Raw genomic sequence first — 20,690 nt, forward strand, 5'->3', positions numbered from 1 at the left:
GACAGACAGTTTGGCATAGTTACTGTATATGCTACCTTTAGCTAAAGGTAGCATATACAGTAACTCAAGCTTGGCACGCGTTAGCGTGGTCCGTAAACTTTGGTGGTTGACTGTACATACGCCAAGCATAACTTGAGTTGCGGCTTGCAGGTTGCAGAGGTGCGGCTTGCATATGTTTGCCGGTACCAGGTGCCACGTGCGTGTGTGTCGGGTACTTTATTGCCTGTTCCCGAGTAACCTATGGAGGAGTCATGCCCCTTTGCAATCTTATCAGCTACTTGCAGTCGTCTACATGTCTTGGCCGATCGACTTGAGTACCGCGACACTCCTTCAACAGAGCCTTGTGTGGGGTCTCTCAGGGCACGTTCCAGATAAAGCGCCGATATCGCGTATCGAGAATCCTTATAAGCCGAGATTGCGGTCTTCAAACATGCCTGCTTCATTGAAGGGACGGTCACGCTGATCCAGTGGCAGGCTCCTTTCGAAACAGGCGTGAGGGTTCGGTGGCCACACCGATATGCCACTGGGGGATTTGGTGGATTGGGTGGAAAACTTTATTGGTGTTCGGCAAGACGCATGTTAGCGTGCAGTTAACCGCCAGGCAAAGCCTGTCAGCTCCTCCGCAGGCCGGCTGAGGCAACCCCACGAGCTGCTTTTTTTTTTTTAAGATCGCCACGTCGGGTTAGATGTTGTAAGGCGCATTTTTTTCCGAGCGTATATACCGAATGCCTTCCGGTGGCGGTGCATACAGATTCGAAGTGTGTTATTAAATGGTAGGTATGCCTTAAACTTTAATTTTTGTTAGTTAAAACATACTCGATTGATCCCTGCGTTATTGCAGGGTAACAAAACAAGCATTTCGGCTTTTCGTCTTCATCAGCGGAAGCATCGGCGTTCATCGGCAAAGAAGTCATTCATCTGATGAAGCAGCGCACAAAAGGACACAATCATACGCACACATAACATGACGCAAACACAAGCACTGTACTAATACTACATGTTGTTCAGCGCTCGTGTTTGCGTCATTTTATGTCTGCGTGACGTGTCGTAGCCTGACACCATCATCAAACAAATATAATGGTTCACCAACTAGGCCATCAGTACATATTAGGTAGCATGTTAAGAAAAAAAAGTTGGGCGTGCAGCGACTGACGAAAGTAGAGCGAAGCGCGCAATACATATACGCCAACTCTATAGATTGGAAGGTTGCACTATGAGGTGACAAAGCTAAACACAGAATCAATCTTCCCAGAAGACGCGCGAAGATTGTGTATCTACACGCCTAAGATATACTAGTACAAATCTCTATCAACAACACGTACACATTCTGTGATTCGTAGCAGACGTGCAATACAATCAACTGGTGTATGTCTTCACACTTTGCACATTACGCGGAACAACAGTTCGCGATCGTCCGTATGTTTTGACAGCCTATAGCGAGCCGGAATGTTGTCTGTCCATTTTGTCCTTGCTTACCTCCTATGCCCCGCCGCGGTGGTTTAGTGGCTAAGGTACTCGGCTGCGGACCCGCAGGTCGCGGGATCGAATTTCGGCTGCGGCGGCTGCATTTCCGATGGACGTGGAAATGTTGTAGGCCCGTGTGCTCAGATTTGGGTGCACGTTAAAAAAACCCCAGGGGGTCGAAAGTTTCGCAGTCCTCCGCTACGGCGTCTCTCATAATCATATGGTGGTTCTGGGACGTTAAACTCCTCATATTAGTCAATCATTGCTTACATCATATTCAAGACAAATTGTTGAGTGCTGCTGCGAAGACTATAGCTACCTTGCTGAAGCTCTCACGCCTGCAGTGGCTTTTCGCATCGTGCTCTGTCCATATATCTACGCTTACATCACTCGTTACAGGCTCTGCTTTCCTCGCTGTCCTCAAGATGGGGCCAGCTATTTTTCTCTGGAACAGCGGGAAAACAAAAACACGTTTGATTGTAATGTTACTTATTCTTGCGCACTCACGCAAGAAAACTTTGATTTGCAAATTATTGTGCTGCACTAAGTCAAAGGCGGCAGTGTAAGGAGGTGCCGTCAGGGTTAACGCACTCCTAACCAGTTGTGAAGACAGTCCTAAAAGTGTCTCCGCATTTGAGCACCTTCGAATCACGCAGAAGACGTTATAGCAAGCACCACAAAGAAAACTATCTATAATGTCAGATAATGTGCGTTGTGTATTGGCTTACGTCTATCTGGTCCTTCTGGGGCGTCGACCTCTGTCTGGAAGGCATCACAGCCAGTGGGATATACAGCGTTTAAAAAGACCAAAAGAACGCTATGTATGCTCAGCAGAAAGTGTCGTGTTGTTTAAGTGCTAATCTATCGCTGTTTGTATAGGTTATACTACAACTTGTCGACAGCTGTTCAGAAAGATTGCCTACCATGAGCGGCCTCCGTGCCTGTAGTCATTGTATGATTTGTCCAAACACCGCTCATATACGAAACACAGGCGCTAAATTCTCGAGTTAAACGTGCTAGAACTGCGTAAGACCAGTAAGAGCGTAATAAGTCACCTCAGTTCCGTGCGACGAATGTTGCAACGTTTCGCGTGAAAGTCAACTGCCCGAGAGCCTCCCGTGCCCCAGCTCTTTCGACTTCCACTCACTGCTTGTGTTTTTCGATTGTAAAGGTTTATTTCGGCTGTTTAGTTGTATCGCTAATAATTTGTGCCTTTACAAAAAATGAAAAATCTACGGCCAATAACTCTGGGGAAAGCGATAGTTTAAATGTTTTATTGTGTCAACAACTGGTTATTAAGCCGCCGGAGCCCTGCCTTTCTGCAGGACATAAAAAACTGCATAGGGTGTATAGTGACCTTTTGTACTACGGTTTTCTCTATTAGAAAAAGGAAATGCGAGACAGAACGAAAGAGTATAATATATATATAGTGTTTGTGTGTGTGCAAAAAAGGATAGAGGGAGGAAATATATAAGGCGTGATAGTACACGCTGAAGGGCTTTGTGAGAAAATGAAAGGTATAGTCAATTATCTGTAATATGCATACAACTCAATAGATTTTATCGATTAAATAACTGTGATAGTATGCTACGTAATTGCAGTGTAACTTATCGTTTGGAATTGATGTATAGAATCGATATCAAACTCAGGTTTGTTAGCACAGTGGCATGGTTTTCTTCTTTTGTTCATTCAGGATTTAATTTCCTTCTGTTTTTCATCCCTTGTCTCCACTAAAAAAAGCAATTGAAAGGCTAAACATACTCTTGAAAGCAGAGTTATTTAGCGCTTCTCTCGGCGTTATTCATGAGCTTCTCATTATTCTCATAAAAGCTTTAACCGAGCTGTGAGAATAAGCTCTGCTAACGCAGAACATTAGTGAAGGTTGAAAGAGCTGCTAGCAGTGACACGGAGTCGACTCCCATGCTCGCGTCTCGTCGCGCGAACCGAGGATGCAGTTTGTTGGGGCGATGTCAGCGCGACCACGGGCCCCGGCGGGCTCCGAAAACACTTGTCGGTAAGTGGTCCTGATTAGCTGCGTCGACGTGGCGGCAGCGCCGTCGCGGGAGGCCACGCGCCCGGGCCACTTTCGCCGCGCTCTTGACGGGGACCACGAGCATGCACACCGCCGGTGCCTGCCGACCGGCGCCGCTCGTTACGTCTTGGCCACGCACTCGCTTTCGGCAGCGCGGGCGGGTCATCGGAGAAACTAGTTTCGCGCTCGTCTTCATTAAACGGCGGAAAGGAAAACAAAGAACGTGACTGCGCGTCGGTCACGGCGTTTCGCCGCTGCGTGATAACGCGTGCCACGAACAGCTTCAACGTGTAAAGGTCTGACCACACGCATTCGTCGCAGCGCGTCAGTGCGGGACTTTCTTGACGCCGCGGAACGCCCTCTCTCCAAGGAGAGAGAGGGCGCGTGATTGCACGAATCTGCATGCCCTCTCTTTCTATACGGAGAGGCCGTGGCGCCCCGCCATTAAGCCACGTGCTGTGACAGGTACGTGTGGCCAGGCCTTAACAAGAGTTCCCGTGCCTTTCTCTCTTGTTTTTTTTTTGTATGGAGGATGCGTTGGGTCATTTTCATGTATAGCCGCTTGCGACACGTAGATTTTGACGAGTGATAATGTGCTCGATGAAGCACTGCTGGTCTTCTTTTGGTACTCTCTCGCCTGAGAGACTCAAAGGGAATGGCAAGGAGGTGAGTCACCATACCAACTCGAGCCTATTATGAACGTGCACGAGCCTATTATGCACGCTTTAAAGGTATTTTCTCGGGCGCAGTCACCCTTGCTGAGTCGTATTATATAGTTGAGGATACTGTTGCGTGCATAATCAAATGGTGCAGCTGAACCTTGCCGGTTGTTAACATTTACAGTGCACTCACCGATTGAAATGCTCAAATTTAGGGTGGTAATTTCGTTTCCACCATATTACACTCGTGTCGTATGGGCGTACTTTGACTCGAACATTTTTGCTCGAGTCCACATTACCTTGAGCGGCCACATTCGTAGCGACTTGACGCGATTATATGGAGCGACTGCGAAAACCGGTCGCTTCGCTGAAAACTTTGATGTCGCGTTCTCATCTGTGAGCACTACACATTCGTCGACGTACATTTTAGTTGGGCAGTATATTGTACTCTATAAGACGAAGTTCGAGGGTATTATCCTGTGCGCACAACATGCACACGTGCAATCGGGTGAACCACATATCTTATCTCGCGATCTTAAGGAGCACAATGTGGGCGTCGTTTACGATGCAACAAGCGTGTCTTCGCGAGATCCATTACGTAAGTGATAACTTAGTGCAAGGGGCGACCGTGACGAAGTGTAAAACGTACACGCGGTAGCATGGGCTTAAATAAATGCGCTAATGAAGTGCTTGTAAATACCGCTAATCAATTCTGTACTTTTAATATGATATTGCTACCTACCTGTCCCTGTGGCAAAGTACGCCCAAGAATATAGAGCATATGTGTCGGAGGCATTCCTGGCAAGCTATGCTTGGATTAGGCCTCGCGTTGTTATCAGTTTCCAAATGTTATAAAATCAGGAAGAACCTAGGGCTGTATGCATGATACACTAACCGTATGTCCTAGCATGGAAGAGACCGCGGAAAAAAAAAGAACTTTAAGCTGAGGCATGTCAAAAGCAAATCATAACACCATATTTCAGGTCGCGAGTTCCATCCCGGCTGCGGTGGTCGAATTTCGATGTAGGCGAAATGCTTGAGCCCCGTGCACTGTGCAATCTCAGTGCACCTTAAAGAACCCCAGGTGGTCGAAATTTCCGGAGCCCTCCACTACGGCGTCTCTCATAATCATACAGTGGTTTTTGGACGCTAAAGCTAAGATATATTTCTAATAGCACGATATTTATTAAGTTTGCCACATTTGCGCGATTTCCAGTACAAAAATAAAATGTGGCTATAGCCACAGGAGTGCGCACAATGGAGGGAGTGGGTGAATTATGCCCCATACATTGATTAAATAGGGGGGGAGGCGCTGTGACGAACATTCCTCCCCTCTTTCCCTCCCTGTAGGGGAACCCTGAACATGCTTATGGTTTTAGGCTAAAAAATATAGACGCGATTCTCAGGCAGCCCTCCAAACACTGCTACAAAGCGTATACTTCGCGGCCCTTCGGATCAAATGAGCTGATGAGGAAGCGAACTAGAACGCGTTCTTCCCACAAAGAAACACATGACGTGCCCATGCAATGTGTACCTATGCCGTGGCCTGAGACATCGTGGGAACTTCGCATGTTTTACCATCGCAACAGATTTTCATAGTGGAATTCATCGAAATGTGCAAACCATCGGCTGCAGCGCCTGGATACTTCATTGCGGCTTCGACTACCACCTGGTGTATTTAGATGCGACGCAACGTTACCGCGGCTCTTGTGGTTGGGCGACCCTTTTACAAATGCCTGCTGTTTCCGTATTGGCATGACGGGCAGTGCTTCGTGCAGTTTGCGATTAAAGACGACATGTTAGATGCCGCTTAAAACAAACTGGACCACAAACACAAAATAACCAATCATTTAATGCCCCCGGAACAATAATAAAGTCTTAGTGCAGGCTCACGCAAAAATAAAATAATAAAAATTAACAATAATACAGAAGGTTGTAGCGAAACGTCGGGGTTGTTCAAGTTAGGCGCATCGGACGACCAGGGAGACGTATAAGTGTGGGTGAAACTCCGCGGAGGCCATCGATGAGAAGTCAACACGATGAATTCGGGGAGCACTCATTGGGGGTTTATTTAGCTAACACAACTTCAATTTACAAAATGCACTGGGTCACAAAGACAAAACACAGAAAATGGTGACATACCCCTCGGCCTGCATGGCCTGGTCTCCCGTGGTGACATCCGCTGTTTACCCCGACTTCGCTCCGCTCACTTTTCAAGTTCAAACATCCTCTTTTTAACCCTTGGTCGAACAAAGAGTCTTCACAAAAACCAATCACATGTTCGGACTCGCAGCATCTCAACCAATCACAGAAACACTTTCATAAAAGGCACTACAGTTGTAAAAACCTCCTTACCAAATGAAACACGCAAAGGGATAAGTTCTCCGCACGGGACACTCTCTCCCATACCAGGCCGTGCTGCCTCCTTCGGCCGACTATCGTCGGCGGCCGTTCCCACGCTCGGGCCCCGTAAGTTCTTTCATTACCTGTTGCTTCCTAGAAGCGTCCTTAAGAACGATGGGTACACCATTGCTTACCAGGTGTACATGCGACAGCGAGGCGCCCCGACATCCTAACAACAGCGCGAGAGAATATGGTCGTTTACCTGCCGCCACTATGTCTCGGTCAGGCTAAGTGGTCGCGTCCCCATGTCATTCTCAATGACACGCGTGCCTGTTAACAATGGCTTAGACTCAGAGGGTGGCGCCGGACCTGCCTCTTGCTAGACGCTTTTCTGAGTAAGCTTTCCCCTTCTAATCCCGAACGGGGGCGACCTTGACTGCTCCGTTTGTAAGCCGTAAATGCAGCGTGTAGGCGCCTGTCCCAGGCTGGAAAACACGATTTATCCCACATTCCATTAAAGTCAAAAGCCGAAGCTCTGTAATGGCCAGAGAAACAAACCCAAAGGTAAAAGAGTACAAAGAAAGACTTAAAAAAGAAGCAGAGGAGTTGGTTTTGCACAAATTTCCTGAGAAGATACTGGAGCTGGAAACCTTGCTCTCGCGACACCTCCCCCCTACGAAAAAGAGTGTCCCACTCGTTTTATCTGCAAAACACGACAATAAATAGACTAATTATACAAAAAGGTTTTGCATTCAACAAGTGTGTGAGATGCTTATTTAAAGACACTTATGCATGTGTATAACAGGTGAGAGGCTTTAAAAAATTACATAAAAACAACAGATGAAAAACAAAACAAAATCATTGGACACAGAAATACATGGGTTCACTCATCGGTACTGCAATACAATTCAGTGTCCGTTTCGTAAGCACTGACATTCTGTTGTGCGTTGTTATTACTTGAAAATGTCTTCCAGTCCGAGTAAAGTTCAGTGTCCGTGTCGTAGTTTTCGCACTGCTGTACTGGAACACTGGTCTGTGTCCCGCGCACACAATGTTGCAAACGGAATTCCTGACCCACTCGCGAACCGCACTCGCGCACATCACCATTGGAGCCGCACTCGCGCACAACACTTTGATGCAATCCGTGGTCATCTCTCCCTGCACTGCACTCGCGCACAACACTTCGATGCAATCCGTGGTCATCTCTCCTGGCACTTCCCTCGCGCACATCACCACCGAGATCGCGCTCCTCATGATTATCATCAGACTCATCGTCCGCGTCGTCGGCATCGGAGCCCAATCGAACGTGGCAGGGCTTTAAACGCGCCACATTCACAACGTCACGTTTTTTCCCAGTTTGGTCTACCACCTCTAAGTTGTTCTCGGCTACCTGGCGCACAAGACGGAAAGGTCCGTGATATTTGTGAAGAAGCTTTGTCGTCTTCCCTTTCGCCCGGGAGGGAGTCCACAAGTACACCAAGTCGCCCTGATGATAAACAACACTTCGTCGCCTAGCATCATAGCTGCGCTTGTTCTTCTCCTGCTGACGCTTCTCCCGTTGATTTACTATTTTTCGAGCCTGCCGCAGCCTGCGGGCCACTTTCATTGCATCCAGGGTGTAGTCGAATCCGCGTTGCGCGCCCGACCCTACATCCACCGGTAGTGTCGGTTCATGTCCGTGAAGGAGAAAGAAGGGAGTGAATCCAGTCGTCTCGTGGGTGGAAGAATTGTATGCAAATAGAACGTACGGTAGGAATTCATCCCAGTCGCGGTGGTGTGAGGAAACGTACATGCTGAGCATGTCAGCCAACGTGCGGTTAAAACGCTCGCACAAGCCGTTGGCCTGTGGGTGGTATGCTGTTGTGGTGGCATGCTCGCTACCCACGAGCCGGAATATTTCTTCGGTCAAGTTGGCGACAAAGTGCTGCCCACGATCGCTTATTGCTTTCTCCGGGGCACCATGACGTAGAACGATTTGTTCGATGAAAGCTCTGGCTGCTTCTGCGGCAGTGGCCGCTGGACACGTGACAGCCTCGACCCATTTCGTATGGTAGTCGGTAATCACGACGATGTAGCGGTTCCCTGCTTTGGATTTAGTGAAAGGCCCAATGAAGTCCATGCCCACCTGCTGAAAAGGTCGACCTGCAGGTGGAATCGGTTGGAGGAAACCGACCGGCCTCCCCGCTGGTTTTCTGGCAGTCGGGGCAGGAGAGAACGTACTTGCTTACGTACGAGAACATCTTCGGCCGGAAATATCGGCAACGAACTTTCTCCCATGTGCGCTTGACACCTAAGTGGCCTGCCGTGGTGGCGTCATGGCAGTACCTTAAAATCTCAGATCTCAAGCACTTGGGGACAACGAGCGCAGCACGATCCTCCTGAAACCCTTTCGCCCTTCGATACAGTACACCGTCGATCAACCGAAAGCTCCGTGCCGTTCTTTTAGTTTTCCTGACAACGGGCGCATCCGGGTGCTCGAGGTGCTGCATAATTTCTTTCATCCATGGGTCTGCCCTCTGCTTTTTTCCAACATCCACCTGATCCAGAACCAGCAACGGTAAGGGGTTTTCTTCGCTCACAGGCGCGGGATCATGAGGAAGGCGGGAAAGCGTGTCGGCCTTTCCATTCTTGAGGCCAGGGCGGTGTCGCAACGTTTCTGTACCGTTGGCTCGTGTGGGGACTATGAGAAGCTGACCTTCCGACAATGTGCCGATGGGGCGGCCGGGCTGGCCCCCTAGGCCCGGCCGTTCTCGTTTCCCGAAGGATTAGGCTGCACATTCCGATTGCCTTGGAGCTCCGCCTGATCGTTCCTGCCATCTCGGAATCGCTGCCAGCACTGTTGTGCTATGTGACCTATGCGGCGGCAAATCTGGCATCGGGGACGCCCGTCGTTGGCACGGGAAGTTCTCTGAGGCCAAGACATTTGGGGGCGACGCACCTCGTCTTCGATGCTTTTTAGCCGGTCAGACAGCAAGGCAACCGAGTCCGCATCATTTTCAGGTCTCTCTCGCGGTCGGCAGCCTCCCGCGGGCAACGCAATTCGGCCGCGGCGCAAGTGGCGACACACGTAGGAGGAGGGTGCCCTGTCGCTGCGGCGGGTGCGAACCCTACGGGATGCGCGATGTTTTGCATCCACGACTGCGATCCGGTGGAATACTGGATGCCAATCGGTTGTAGCCCCGACACACGGCTCATCAAAGCTGCCAGATTTATGCGTTGCAAAATTTGGAGGAATGCAGTGCAGCTTTCCGGGTTTGCGATTATCATTTTCTCCAGAACATCTGGACGTAACCCGCGTATAAGGTGCCGCAACCGATCATCTTCCGTCATAGACGGGTTCACTCTTGCACACAGCTGTACGACGTCATAGTAGTACTGCTCGGGGGTTTCGGACGGCAATTGAGTGCGGTTTTGTAGCCGCAAATAGGCGATCTTGACTGAGTGGCGACTCGTAAAGGACGTTTTAAGTAGCGTCGCCCATTCTTCCCATGTATTAGGAGCACCGGTTAGAATTTGAGTGGTGTGCCACTTTTCCGCATCTCCGTCTAAAGCCAGATATAGAAATTTCACCTTCGTGGCTTGGTCCCAATTATTAAGCGACGCTACATGTTCGTAGCAAAGTAGCCACTCGGAAATAGATTCCTCCGGCGCACCTCTAAAGACTGGTGGTCCGATGAATGGTTTAGCTTGGGGGGTAGACATAGCAGAGAAGAAGGTATGGGGTTCCGTCATAGTGGAGCTGTCAGAGGTAGGTTCCTTATATTTGTTGTTGACTCAGGGCATAATTTCAGAGCGGGACTATCGTTACCGAGCAACCTCCACCACTTTGTAGCGAAACGTCGGGGTTGTTCAAGTTAGGCGCATCGGACGACCAGGGAGACGAATAAGTGCGGGTGAAACTCCGCGGAGGCCATCGATGAGAAGTCAACACGATCAATTCGGGGAGCACTCATTGGAGGTTTATTTAGCTAACACAACTTCAATTTACAAAATGCACTGGGTCGCAAAGACAAAACATAGAAAATGGTGACATACCCCTCGGCCTGCATGGCCTGGTCTCCCGTGGTGAGATCCGCTGTTTACCCCGACTTCGCTCCGCTCACTTTTCAAGTTCAAACATCCTCTTTTTAACCCTTGGTCGAACAAAGAGTCTTCACAAAAACCAATCACATGTTCGGACTCGCAGCATCTCAACCAATCACAGAAACACGTTCATAAAAGGCACTACAGTTGTAAAAACCTCCTTACCAAATGAAACACGCAAAGGGATAAGTTCTCCGCACGGGACACTTTCTCCCATACCAGGCCGTGCTGCCTCCTTCGGCCGACTATCGTCGGCGGCCGTTCCCACGCTCGGGCCCCGTAAGTTCTTTCATTACCTGTTGCTTCCTAGAAGCGTCCTTAAGAACGATGGGTACACCATTGCTTACCAGGTGTACATGCGACAGCGAGGCGCCCCGACATCCTAACAACAGCGCGAGAGAATATGGTCGTTTACCTGCCGCCACTAAGTCTCGGTCAGGCTAAGTGGTCGCGTCCCCATGTCATTCTCAATGACACGCGTGCCTGTTAACAATGGCTTAGACTCAGACGGTGGCGCCGGACCTGCCTCTTGCTGGACGCTTTTCCGAGTAAGCTTTCCCCTTCTAATCCCGAACGGGGGCGACCTTGACTGCTCCGTTTGTAAGCCGTAAATGCAGCGTGTAGGCGCCTGTCCCAGGCTGGAAAACACGATTTATCCCACATTCCAATAAAGTCAAAAGCCGAAGCTCTGTAATGGCCAGAGAAACAAACCCAAAGGTAGAAGAGTACAAAGAAAGACTTAAAAAAGAAGCAGAGGAGTTGGTTTTGCACAAATTTCCTGAGAAGATACTGGAGCTGGAAACCTTGCTCTCGCGACACGGTCTTCAAAAAAAGAAATCAAATAAGAAGACCGAAAACCCACAAAAAAGCGCAAAATGGAAAGAATGAAAAGACAAGATGAGATTCATGGAATTGAAGGAAAATATAATGTGCAACCAGTCGGCACGAAATCCCGATAGCGAGTGGGGTAAATTTCGGCATGCTTTTAGGTCTGGTCTGTCATGTGTTACACAACTGTGCGTATTTCCTCATGATGTTTTAAGTTCATATGATAAGGGTTATCAAGTCGATTCGATATTTCTAGAATTTCAGAAAGCGTTTGACACCGTTGCACATGGTTTTTTATTACATAAATGACCTTTTTTTAGGTCTGCCTGCATCTGTTCTTGGTTAGTTAAAGGATTATTTAACTTCTAGAAAACACTCCATCCGAGTAAATGGTTCATCTTCTTCATACGTCAGCGTAACTTCAGGAGTGCCAGAGGGTTCGGTATTGGACCCTTTACTCTTTTTGGTCTATATTAATGGCTTGTCAGAGACGACAACATCAAACGAGAGGCTGTACGCGGATGATTGTGTTATTTATAGTTCAATACACAGTATGAACGATATTTGTGCTTTACAACGTGATCATGACACAGTGATAAGGTGGTGTGAGAAATGGAAGATGTGTTTGAATGTAAAAAATAATGTTGCTTTCTTAGTTTTACCAGAAAAAGCAAACCTTTTCAATCATCCTATACAGCTTGTCAGGAGCACGACGTGACCATGCTGAGCATTTTAAACACCTCGGTGTATACATGTATGTCGATTTGTCTCGGAATAAGCATATAGGTTACGTAACTGGCAAGGCCAATGGTGTGTTAAACTTTATTAAACGCAATTTCAAGTCTGCCCCCAAAAGTGTGAAAGAGGCTTTGTATGTTAAAAATGTCCGACCTATCCTTGAATATACCTGCACTGTGTGGGATCCTCATGGTCAAACCCTTGTTCTATGAACTTGAACGCTTACGAAACCGTGCAGCACGGTTTGTCAGTAATAATTAAAATGTTAACTCCAATGATACATGCATTAAGAACAACTTAGGGTGGAAGCCTTTTAAGCAGCGCTGGAAATTCTTGCGATTAAAATTTTTCTATTCTGTATTCTGTAATGAAATCCGCATTAACAAAAGAGTTTATACATGATGAGCCCACACTACGTGTCACACAGAAAATATCACTTGAAAAAAAAAATCCGCGAGGTCAGCTGTCGTACTGGTGCCTTTGCATTTTTTATTTTACCATTCGCGAATGGGATAATTTGGATGTATGTGTTGTTGATCTTCCATCCTATGCTTTTTGTTCGTTACTACAATATGCGTGCTTTTTGTGAATGCGCAGGAGCGGCTGCACAAATGTATGCAATTTTCGACGGCGCGAATGTGCGCTTTGTTCGACTGTAATACTGCTTTTTTTTTCTTTCACCCCCCTCCCTACAATAATGCCCACTTGGGTGATGTACGTTGTACTGATAAAAATAATCAAATAAAAAGAACGAAGACGCACTGACAAAAAGAAATCAGCTCAATATGGGAAGAAGAAAGGACAAGATGCGAATCATGAAATGGCAGTGAAAGATGATGAGGAATATGCACAACTGTGGAAGGCTTCCTAAAAATGTAAAAGAGAAGAATCTGTACATTGCAAGAAACTATCTTAACACAGTGCAAAGCTTAGATAAAAACAATAGCAGTGGACTGTGAAAAACATCAAGATCATAAAATTTAACATTATATAGACTTAGTATTCTCTGAACAGTAGTGGCGTTGAAAGAAGTGGGCATGTGCATGAAATGGTCGATCCTCTCTGGTTGACTTACGCGGAATCCGAAAATTTACACATCTCGGAAGCAAATGGCAGGATATCATACTGAGAACTAGGTTGTGATAAAGTTAGAGGTTTCGTTTGCAGTGAAGTGATTGCAATGATTATTCAGAACGAGATACAGAGTAATTTCTAGCAAAACGTTGGTTGTAAATGCTTACGATTTTTTTCTGGAGTCCCTCAATGGCGTCACTGCCAGATTTAGCAATGCCATTCTGGATCACGGAATCATATTCAAGTTGAGGAAGACATATTGGAGTGTACAATTTCTGGAAAGCTGTAGGAGAACTGAATTCTTGAGAGATTCTGCAAACACAACCGAGAGAATGAAGGCCTCGCGTGGTAGAGCGGTTAGTGTGAGCGTAAAAAAATTGAGCATGCTATCAAAAAGAACACAAAGCTCACTAATTCATATGCCTTACATAAGGACATGATATTGACAGTATACGGAAATGACAAGATGGATGTTTTGCGAGATATACTCATGAACTTGGTATTCAGTGAAAGGTTCTTATTGTCACCCCATTCAAAGAGAGAACACAAATCTGACTGCAGGAAGCAATAGCCGTTAACTGAATGAACTTTCTTAAATATTTTGATGCCATCGGTATACAAGAGAAAAGAATAACGAATTGCGAAAGAAACATCAACATAAATTAAAAATTATAGTGGGCCTAATGTCAACCCTGGAGGGACCCCTCTAGTAACTTTGTACAAGAAAGACGTTTGGCCATTACCGGCAACATAACGTGATCTATTAGGCAGATAGCTGTGCAAGAGATTCACTACAGACGAGTCAACATCAAATTTTGCAAGTTTAACCGAAAACAGTAAGTGGCTGACTACGTCAAAAGCCTTGCTCAGGTCACAGTAGGCTGTCACCTTATCCTCCCTGATAGAAGGTGGGGCGATTGACGTCATGCAAGATTTGTGGTAGCTGAGTGGCCAGAGGGAAACCTGTGTTCAATCAACATTTTTTTTCACGCTAACATACAATGTGTTGTGCAGAGCCAGCTTAAAGATATTCGATGTGGCCCACAGTAGAGAAATCGGGGGATAATTAGAAACATCAGTTTTGTCCGACTTAAACACTGGAAAAGCGCGCGCAGCTTTCCACATGCTGGGAAATGTGGAAGCGTTCAGACAGTTGTTAAATATAGTATGGGGCAAATATACTACCACAAACCCGCATGGCGGAAGAGATGCCGTCTAGTTCACACAATAAGGATGGTTTTAAGCGCCTAATGCATGAACAGATGAGTTTTTTGTCCAGCGACAGACCACTGAATGTACCAATTGCACTGTGTTGTTGTCCTATCCGAGTCCTAGAATTTGAGGCGTTATAAACTGATGAAAAATTGGGTGGCAAAAAAGTCAGCAACGGCATTCACTTCGACACCGTCTGAGTCCAGTAGCCGGAAGGACTGCTCACTTTTGCTTGACCGCTTGCGTACATACTTCCAAAACTCAGCTGGCCCGTCAGAAGCATTTCCTCCCTAATAATGCAATATATGAACTGTGGTCCCGTTTGTATAGGCGTTTAGAGAGAGTTCGGAAACTATTCCTTATACTTGCTGAATGGAGAACATTTAGCCTTCTTGTGTGCGCGATTGATCGATTGATATGTGGGGTTTAACATCCCGAAACCACCATATGATTATGAGAGACGCCATAGTGGAGGGCTCCGGAAATTTCGACCGCCTAGGGTCCTTTAACGTGCACCCGAATCTGAGCACACGGGCATACAGCATTTCCGCCTCCATCGGAAATGCAGCCGCTGCAGCCGGGATTCGATCCCGCGACCTGCGGGTCAGCAACCGAGTACCTTAGCCACTAGACCACCGCGGCGGGGATTGTGTGCGAGATATTCATGCTTCAGGGCACTTATAAGTTCAGGGGAGAACCAGTGAAGATAGTTACGATGTTTAGGTTTATGTTTAGGACCATGGCTACATATAGTTACAGTTAGGAGCTGCAAGCCACAGGAGCACTGCTACGCAATCTAAAGACAACCAAGCGCTGACACCCTCTTATTGTGCAGTCGGCGGTGTTATGCGTGCTTACGCATCACTTGTTCTGTCTTTCCTTGTTTTATTTCCCCCTTCTCTTCAGGTGTAAGGTAGCAAACCAGGTGCAACATAGTTAACCTTGCCCTCTTTTTTTCATTTGCTTTTTTTAATTCACCATTTGCCAGGCAAGACTTGCATTGATTTTTTTTTTTTGTATCAGCCAGCGTGGATGAAGGAAAGAACTTTATTTGATGTCCTGAGAAACGCGACTGGCGCACAGTGGGCTTCTCCCACGTGCAGGATGGGCACGCTAAAACTGACCGCTACATCATGGGCTCTCTGGACGGCTCAAAGCTGATCCCTCTTGATGGGGCATCTGATGGCGGAGCACCACTTGGCCTGGTTGGCTTCATCGCTGCCCAGTAACGAGGGGCATCGCCGGAGCATATGCTCCAAGTTAGCTACGTGTCCACAACGGGGGCATGAGATGGTAGTGTAAGTATCGGGGTAAAGGTTAAGGAAGAAGGCCAGCATACGGGCAAATTTTGTGCGTGGGAGTGACCACAAATACGAGACTGGTTATTTGTGCTCGCTGGTGTGTCATTCCTACAACCAACCAATTGCCGCGTGGTAAGCAGGGTTGCTGTTCTGATGGCGAGGTCTTCTATTTTTTTAATCTGTTTCGCATTCGTTACAAAAACCAACAAAGTCTTTGGGTGTTTCAAGCAACTGGTTAATCTCTGTGGCAGCGTGCTATGTAGCCGCTAAATGCATCAGAGATCAAAATTTAAAGCAATAGATATGACAACACTTTTAAAGCAAAGCTTTTATAACTAACAGATTTTGACATCGTACGAAAAACAAAAACAAAAAACTCCGTGCGGTGGTGTAGGGGTGGGGGTAGTAGGCTTCTGACCCGAAGGTTGCGGGTTCGATCCCGGCCGTGACGGTCGCAATTCGATGAAAGTGAAATGCTGAAGGCTCGTCTACTATGCAGGGTCAGTGCATTAGAAAAAGCATGAGATGGGCGGAATTTCTGGAGCCCTCCAGTACGACGCCCTACATAATAATACCGTGGTTTCGGGGCGTAAAATCTGACACGTTTTTATTATTGTTGAAAAACTCTGTGCCAGTCGGAGAGTGGAGAAATGCGTGTTTGTATGTTTTTCAATATACAAATAACTGATCTTTACTCGATGGTGGGCTTATAGGTAATTATCCGTTTCTGATATGGCGATCTGATCTTTTATCGATGTTACTTGTCGTTTCCCGTGGCCACATTTCATGACTGCCTGGATATGAACACATGCCCGTGTTTGTTGCCTGTAGCAAGTGAAAGGCTGCAATAAGCACGTGGGTGAAAGTCCAATGCCAGGAATAGAGAAAGGAAGCAATTATTGAATAATGAGAAAGAAAGGAGCAGACGGACGGACGGACGGACGGACGAACGGACGGACGGACGGGTGGGTGGGTAAAATAATTACGCCAGGCACGCAGATTCAGAGCTCCACTTGCCTCCCTTTTACAGATAAGACGAGGGCTCATTTTTTTCTGAACACTGTAGCTTGTATTGATCCTAGCTGTACACAGCACCTAGCAAGAGACCTTCGCATCGGCTGCTGTAAAGTCAGTGGTACTTCAATTCAATTCAATTTATTCAGAATTGAAATACAAGTGATACAAGTGTATGTGTTCTGTACAAATACAGAAGAAGGTCTCAAAGTCACGAGACTGTGAGTGAGACCTCCTATAATATCGATATCTTCCTCGTATTTATTTACCAACTGGAAAACATTCAATCATGCCTATTGTGCTACACTGTTATGAGTGCATATGCATGCACGTAAAGACAAAAAGTACCTGCATATATTGTTTCACTTCTGACACGCGAGTCTAGCTTTTTACAGAAGCGCCCGTACAATCGTGGGTCAGCATACTCACTCATGAGTCGACTATTATAACTCAGACACACTTATACTCTGGTCAGGCCGTGTGTCGGAGAGTGAGTCAGGCTGAGTAATATGTTGGCGAGCTCAAGTCCGAGTGAGTCAGGTCGAGAATAAAGCCTATTGAGTCTGAGTCCGAGAGAGCCCTTAGAGCGAAATATATATCTTGAATTAGTCTGAGTGAGGTCAATTGATGGCTCCACTGGGTTTGAGCCTGTGCCATTAGAAATTTTAAGTGTGCATCTGGAAGTCGAGTGTGACAATCGCCAAGCTATAATAGCTTAGCAACTCTGCCTGATACCTGCAATGTGTACAGCACATGGAGTATAGTGGCATCTGTGAGTTGGCTTCGGTGGCCAGAACGGAGTGGTTTGTTGATGTTTAGTACAAAGAAAAAGAGGCCAGAAAGCTTTCCACAAACGTAATAGTGAGCCTGGACTAGGCGGGAAAATTCCCTGTGAAAACCGCGCAGAGAAGGCAAGAAAGAGTCTAAGGGCACACGGGTACGGTTGGGGGCAGTGCATAAAGTGACGAGGCAGAGGCAAGTCGTGCAACACGATGAAATGCTCACGCATAGCACTACGGGCGGCCACTGCGTACATAGGCGTGGTAGATGAGCCGAGATGCGGCCACCATCTTGCTGACGCAAAGCTTTTTGAAGAGCCACAGGAGATGCTGAGCAGGACGCGGTCATTATCCGGATCCCACGCGCCTCAAGCTCGCACGATGACAGCTTCACCGTGACCCACTGGTAGCGTCGGCGTATAGGATAACATTGACGTAGGATAAAGTTATGTGCATTATGTGGAAATTAAGGTGAAAGTCCTACATGTCTCAACAAACGTGAAAATTACCCGGCGTCCCGCGTCGGCGCGGTGTAAACACGAGCAATGCAAAAGGTTATCTCGTGATGACGTCAGTATGTAAAGTTGTCATGACGTCACAGATCGCCAAAGCTTGCGACTTCATATAGCATCATTGCTTGCTCAAACACTCCCGGAGGCAGTGTAAAACTATAGGGGGGGTGCGGAGAGGTTCCTGGAGACTATACTATATCTTTTCAATGCACTTGTAAAAGAAATTCATTTTGAACTTGTACAATCCTACATATTAGGCACGAGCCATCTGTAGCGGGAGAACTAAACAAACTATAACGCGAATAACGTTGACTGTAAATGCTGCTGTCAGAGTAAGTTAGTTTATAGTTATAGGAATCGCTGTAGAAATTTCAACAGCGAAGCTGTTAAAACTGGTCGTAAGACGTCTGTTGAAAAAAGAAAAACTTCGAGCTTTTGCCATAGCAACTGCCAGAGCTGCGCGTCACCTGTGCTTAAATTAGTCAAGCCGCCACCGAGTCATCGCCAAAGCAAGCGACACAGTTTCTCACGCAGAGGCTCCGGGTCAGCGAGTCCAACACATCAGAGTGGCTAACTTGGCGCGTATTCCGGATCCGCCCGTCGCCGCCTATTGACTGCCGCTTCTTAGAACAAACACGCTGAATGAAATCGCTGCCGTCGCTGTGATTCCCGTGTTGCAGCAGCAGGACTAGCTGAGGATCAACCAGCTTCTGAGGATGAATCAATGCTATTAACTGGGAACAAAAAAGGAAGAACATGGTTTTCACCTCCGAATAGTTTCAAGGAACCGTATGCATACAAAAATCTTACGAATCTCGGCTCTCATGGTTCGCTAATGGGTCTCACGTGCTAATGTAACACTGCCCTCCTTGTTCTTGCTGTCATGCTGCCCACATTTGCTTTTGTGTTGGATAGTTATTCGTTGAAACCCACTTGTTCATGCGGTGGTTGTTGGGGCCATTGCCAGTTTTTCGTCTGGTTATAACTGGTTCCTTATTTATCCCAATCCTTTGTGCACCTAAAATTAGTAGGAATGAGGTTTAATCACTCGCTCATGGCAAATGCGACATATATTTTCTTATTGCGTTCATAAACTCGAGTAAAATTGCAATCGTTTGCTGATACCGACAGGTGTCATTGCCATACTTCTGCGGGATTCTGGCAAAAAGTTACGTTCGGAAACTCCAGCACGTTTTTTTTTTTCGTTTTTTAACATGTGGGTGCATCGTACCTAATTTTTGTCACGTCTACAATATTGCAGTTCTCCACAGGATTCTCTAACCAACTGACGTACATTGTCATGTCGCCCTGTAGCCGCTTCCTTAGAGGACGTTTGGACTTTTTGTTTTATAATTCATTCTGTGAAGTAAACAGCTGAGGGCTGAGAAACGCTTCGCACTCAAAACGGGCGTTCTTAATTGTTGCTGCGCGTGGACGTTTTCATTTTCCCAGAAGCGCGATTGTATGCATTGAATATTTGCGCAATGGCTGGGTGCATCTGATAGTGGACACGAGGAAAACGGTCCAATATTTTTTTCCTTTATTTTTCTTCTCAAACATTTTTCAGCGCAGGGCACGAGGTTAACTTGTGTGGGCTTTATGAAATGACTTATATTTACCTTTCGGCTAGTCAATGGGACTTCCCGCAAGAACTTCTCATGGTGACTGCTTTATGGTGCCGACTCTCCGTGGCGTAATCCGAGGAATTGCGTTTCACGTGACAATGACGATGTGCATGCACGCTTGTTCAAATCTGCCTCCGTAAAGAGAAGGCGATTTCCACTTTTGTTATGAGATTTTCATGTCTCCTCGCGAAGATTCCAACAACAAGAAGAAACAACATATGGTGTTATGTATTATCCCGCTGACAACTGTCATCTATAGGTTCATGATCTGTAAATGGCACTTTGAGGTCAATCGCTGTGTCTTAACGGATGCAACGTGTAGAATGGGCGAGATTAGTTTCGCAGCAAGGGCGTTTAAAAAATATGCGGCACGCTTGTGAGTGTCCGGTGTTTTCTGATCGTTATCAAAATGTGGCGCTCGAGGCCAGCCATAATTTGTGTGGCCAACTGCGCCTAGGTGTGTGCGCACAGCGGCCAATTCTGTGCTTTTCTGGACCTTTCAGATTCAGTAATCTCGCCCCCAGCCCCAGGTACGTACCATAGCAACAGACGCCTGCTCTGAATGCGTACTGACTCTAACAGAAGAAATGTTTTTGGTGCGTTGAGCTGTGTTTAGAATGCATGGTATGTATCTGGCGCTGGGAACTGTCTGTCTCTGGTCCTCACTAATCTATCGCTGTCCGAGTCATTCTCCCAATGTTGTGACTTGTTTATCTCACATGATTGTGCACACTATATATACCAAACTGACCGCTCTTTTTCATTGCACGTGTCAACCTGTTCTCAGCGCCACTCATTTGCAGTAGCACATAGGGTGGAGGCCTGCCAGTATGTCTGAGTAAAACTGTGTCTTCTAACGCTCTGCGATGAACATTTAGCGGCAGATCACGTTCATGTACAGTTTAACTGTAAATATTTTTTTGCCTTGCGTGCTTTCATTCATTTGCAGGTTAGGTGAACTTCCATTTCCTGCACCATATACGGCACATTGCGGCATTTTGTGACATTTTGTTTATATATGCACAG

At 46.8% G+C, this 20,690-nt stretch overlaps 1 protein-coding gene across 2 annotated transcripts in view; it reads left to right on the plus strand.

The window, feature by feature from the left end:
- Mtp (microsomal triacylglycerol transfer protein) overlaps nt 1-20,690 on the plus strand; it is a 62,741-nt gene that overhangs the window by 4,482 nt on the left and 37,569 nt on the right. The window contains exon 2 of one of the 2 annotated variants that reach the window (XM_037435662.2): nt 20,168-20,194. The exons of the other annotated variant lie outside the window; for it this stretch is intronic. Within the exon in view, the coding sequence (XP_037291559.2) occupies nt 20,168-20,194 (27 nt within the window). The remainder of the gene's footprint in view (nt 1-20,167; nt 20,195-20,690) is intronic. 2 annotated transcript variants of the gene reach the window in all.

Source organism: Rhipicephalus microplus, chromosome X (assembly GCF_043290135.1).
Source record: "Rhipicephalus microplus isolate Deutch F79 chromosome X, USDA_Rmic, whole genome shotgun sequence".
NCBI classification, from domain to species: Eukaryota; Metazoa; Arthropoda; class Arachnida; order Ixodida; family Ixodidae; genus Rhipicephalus; species Rhipicephalus microplus.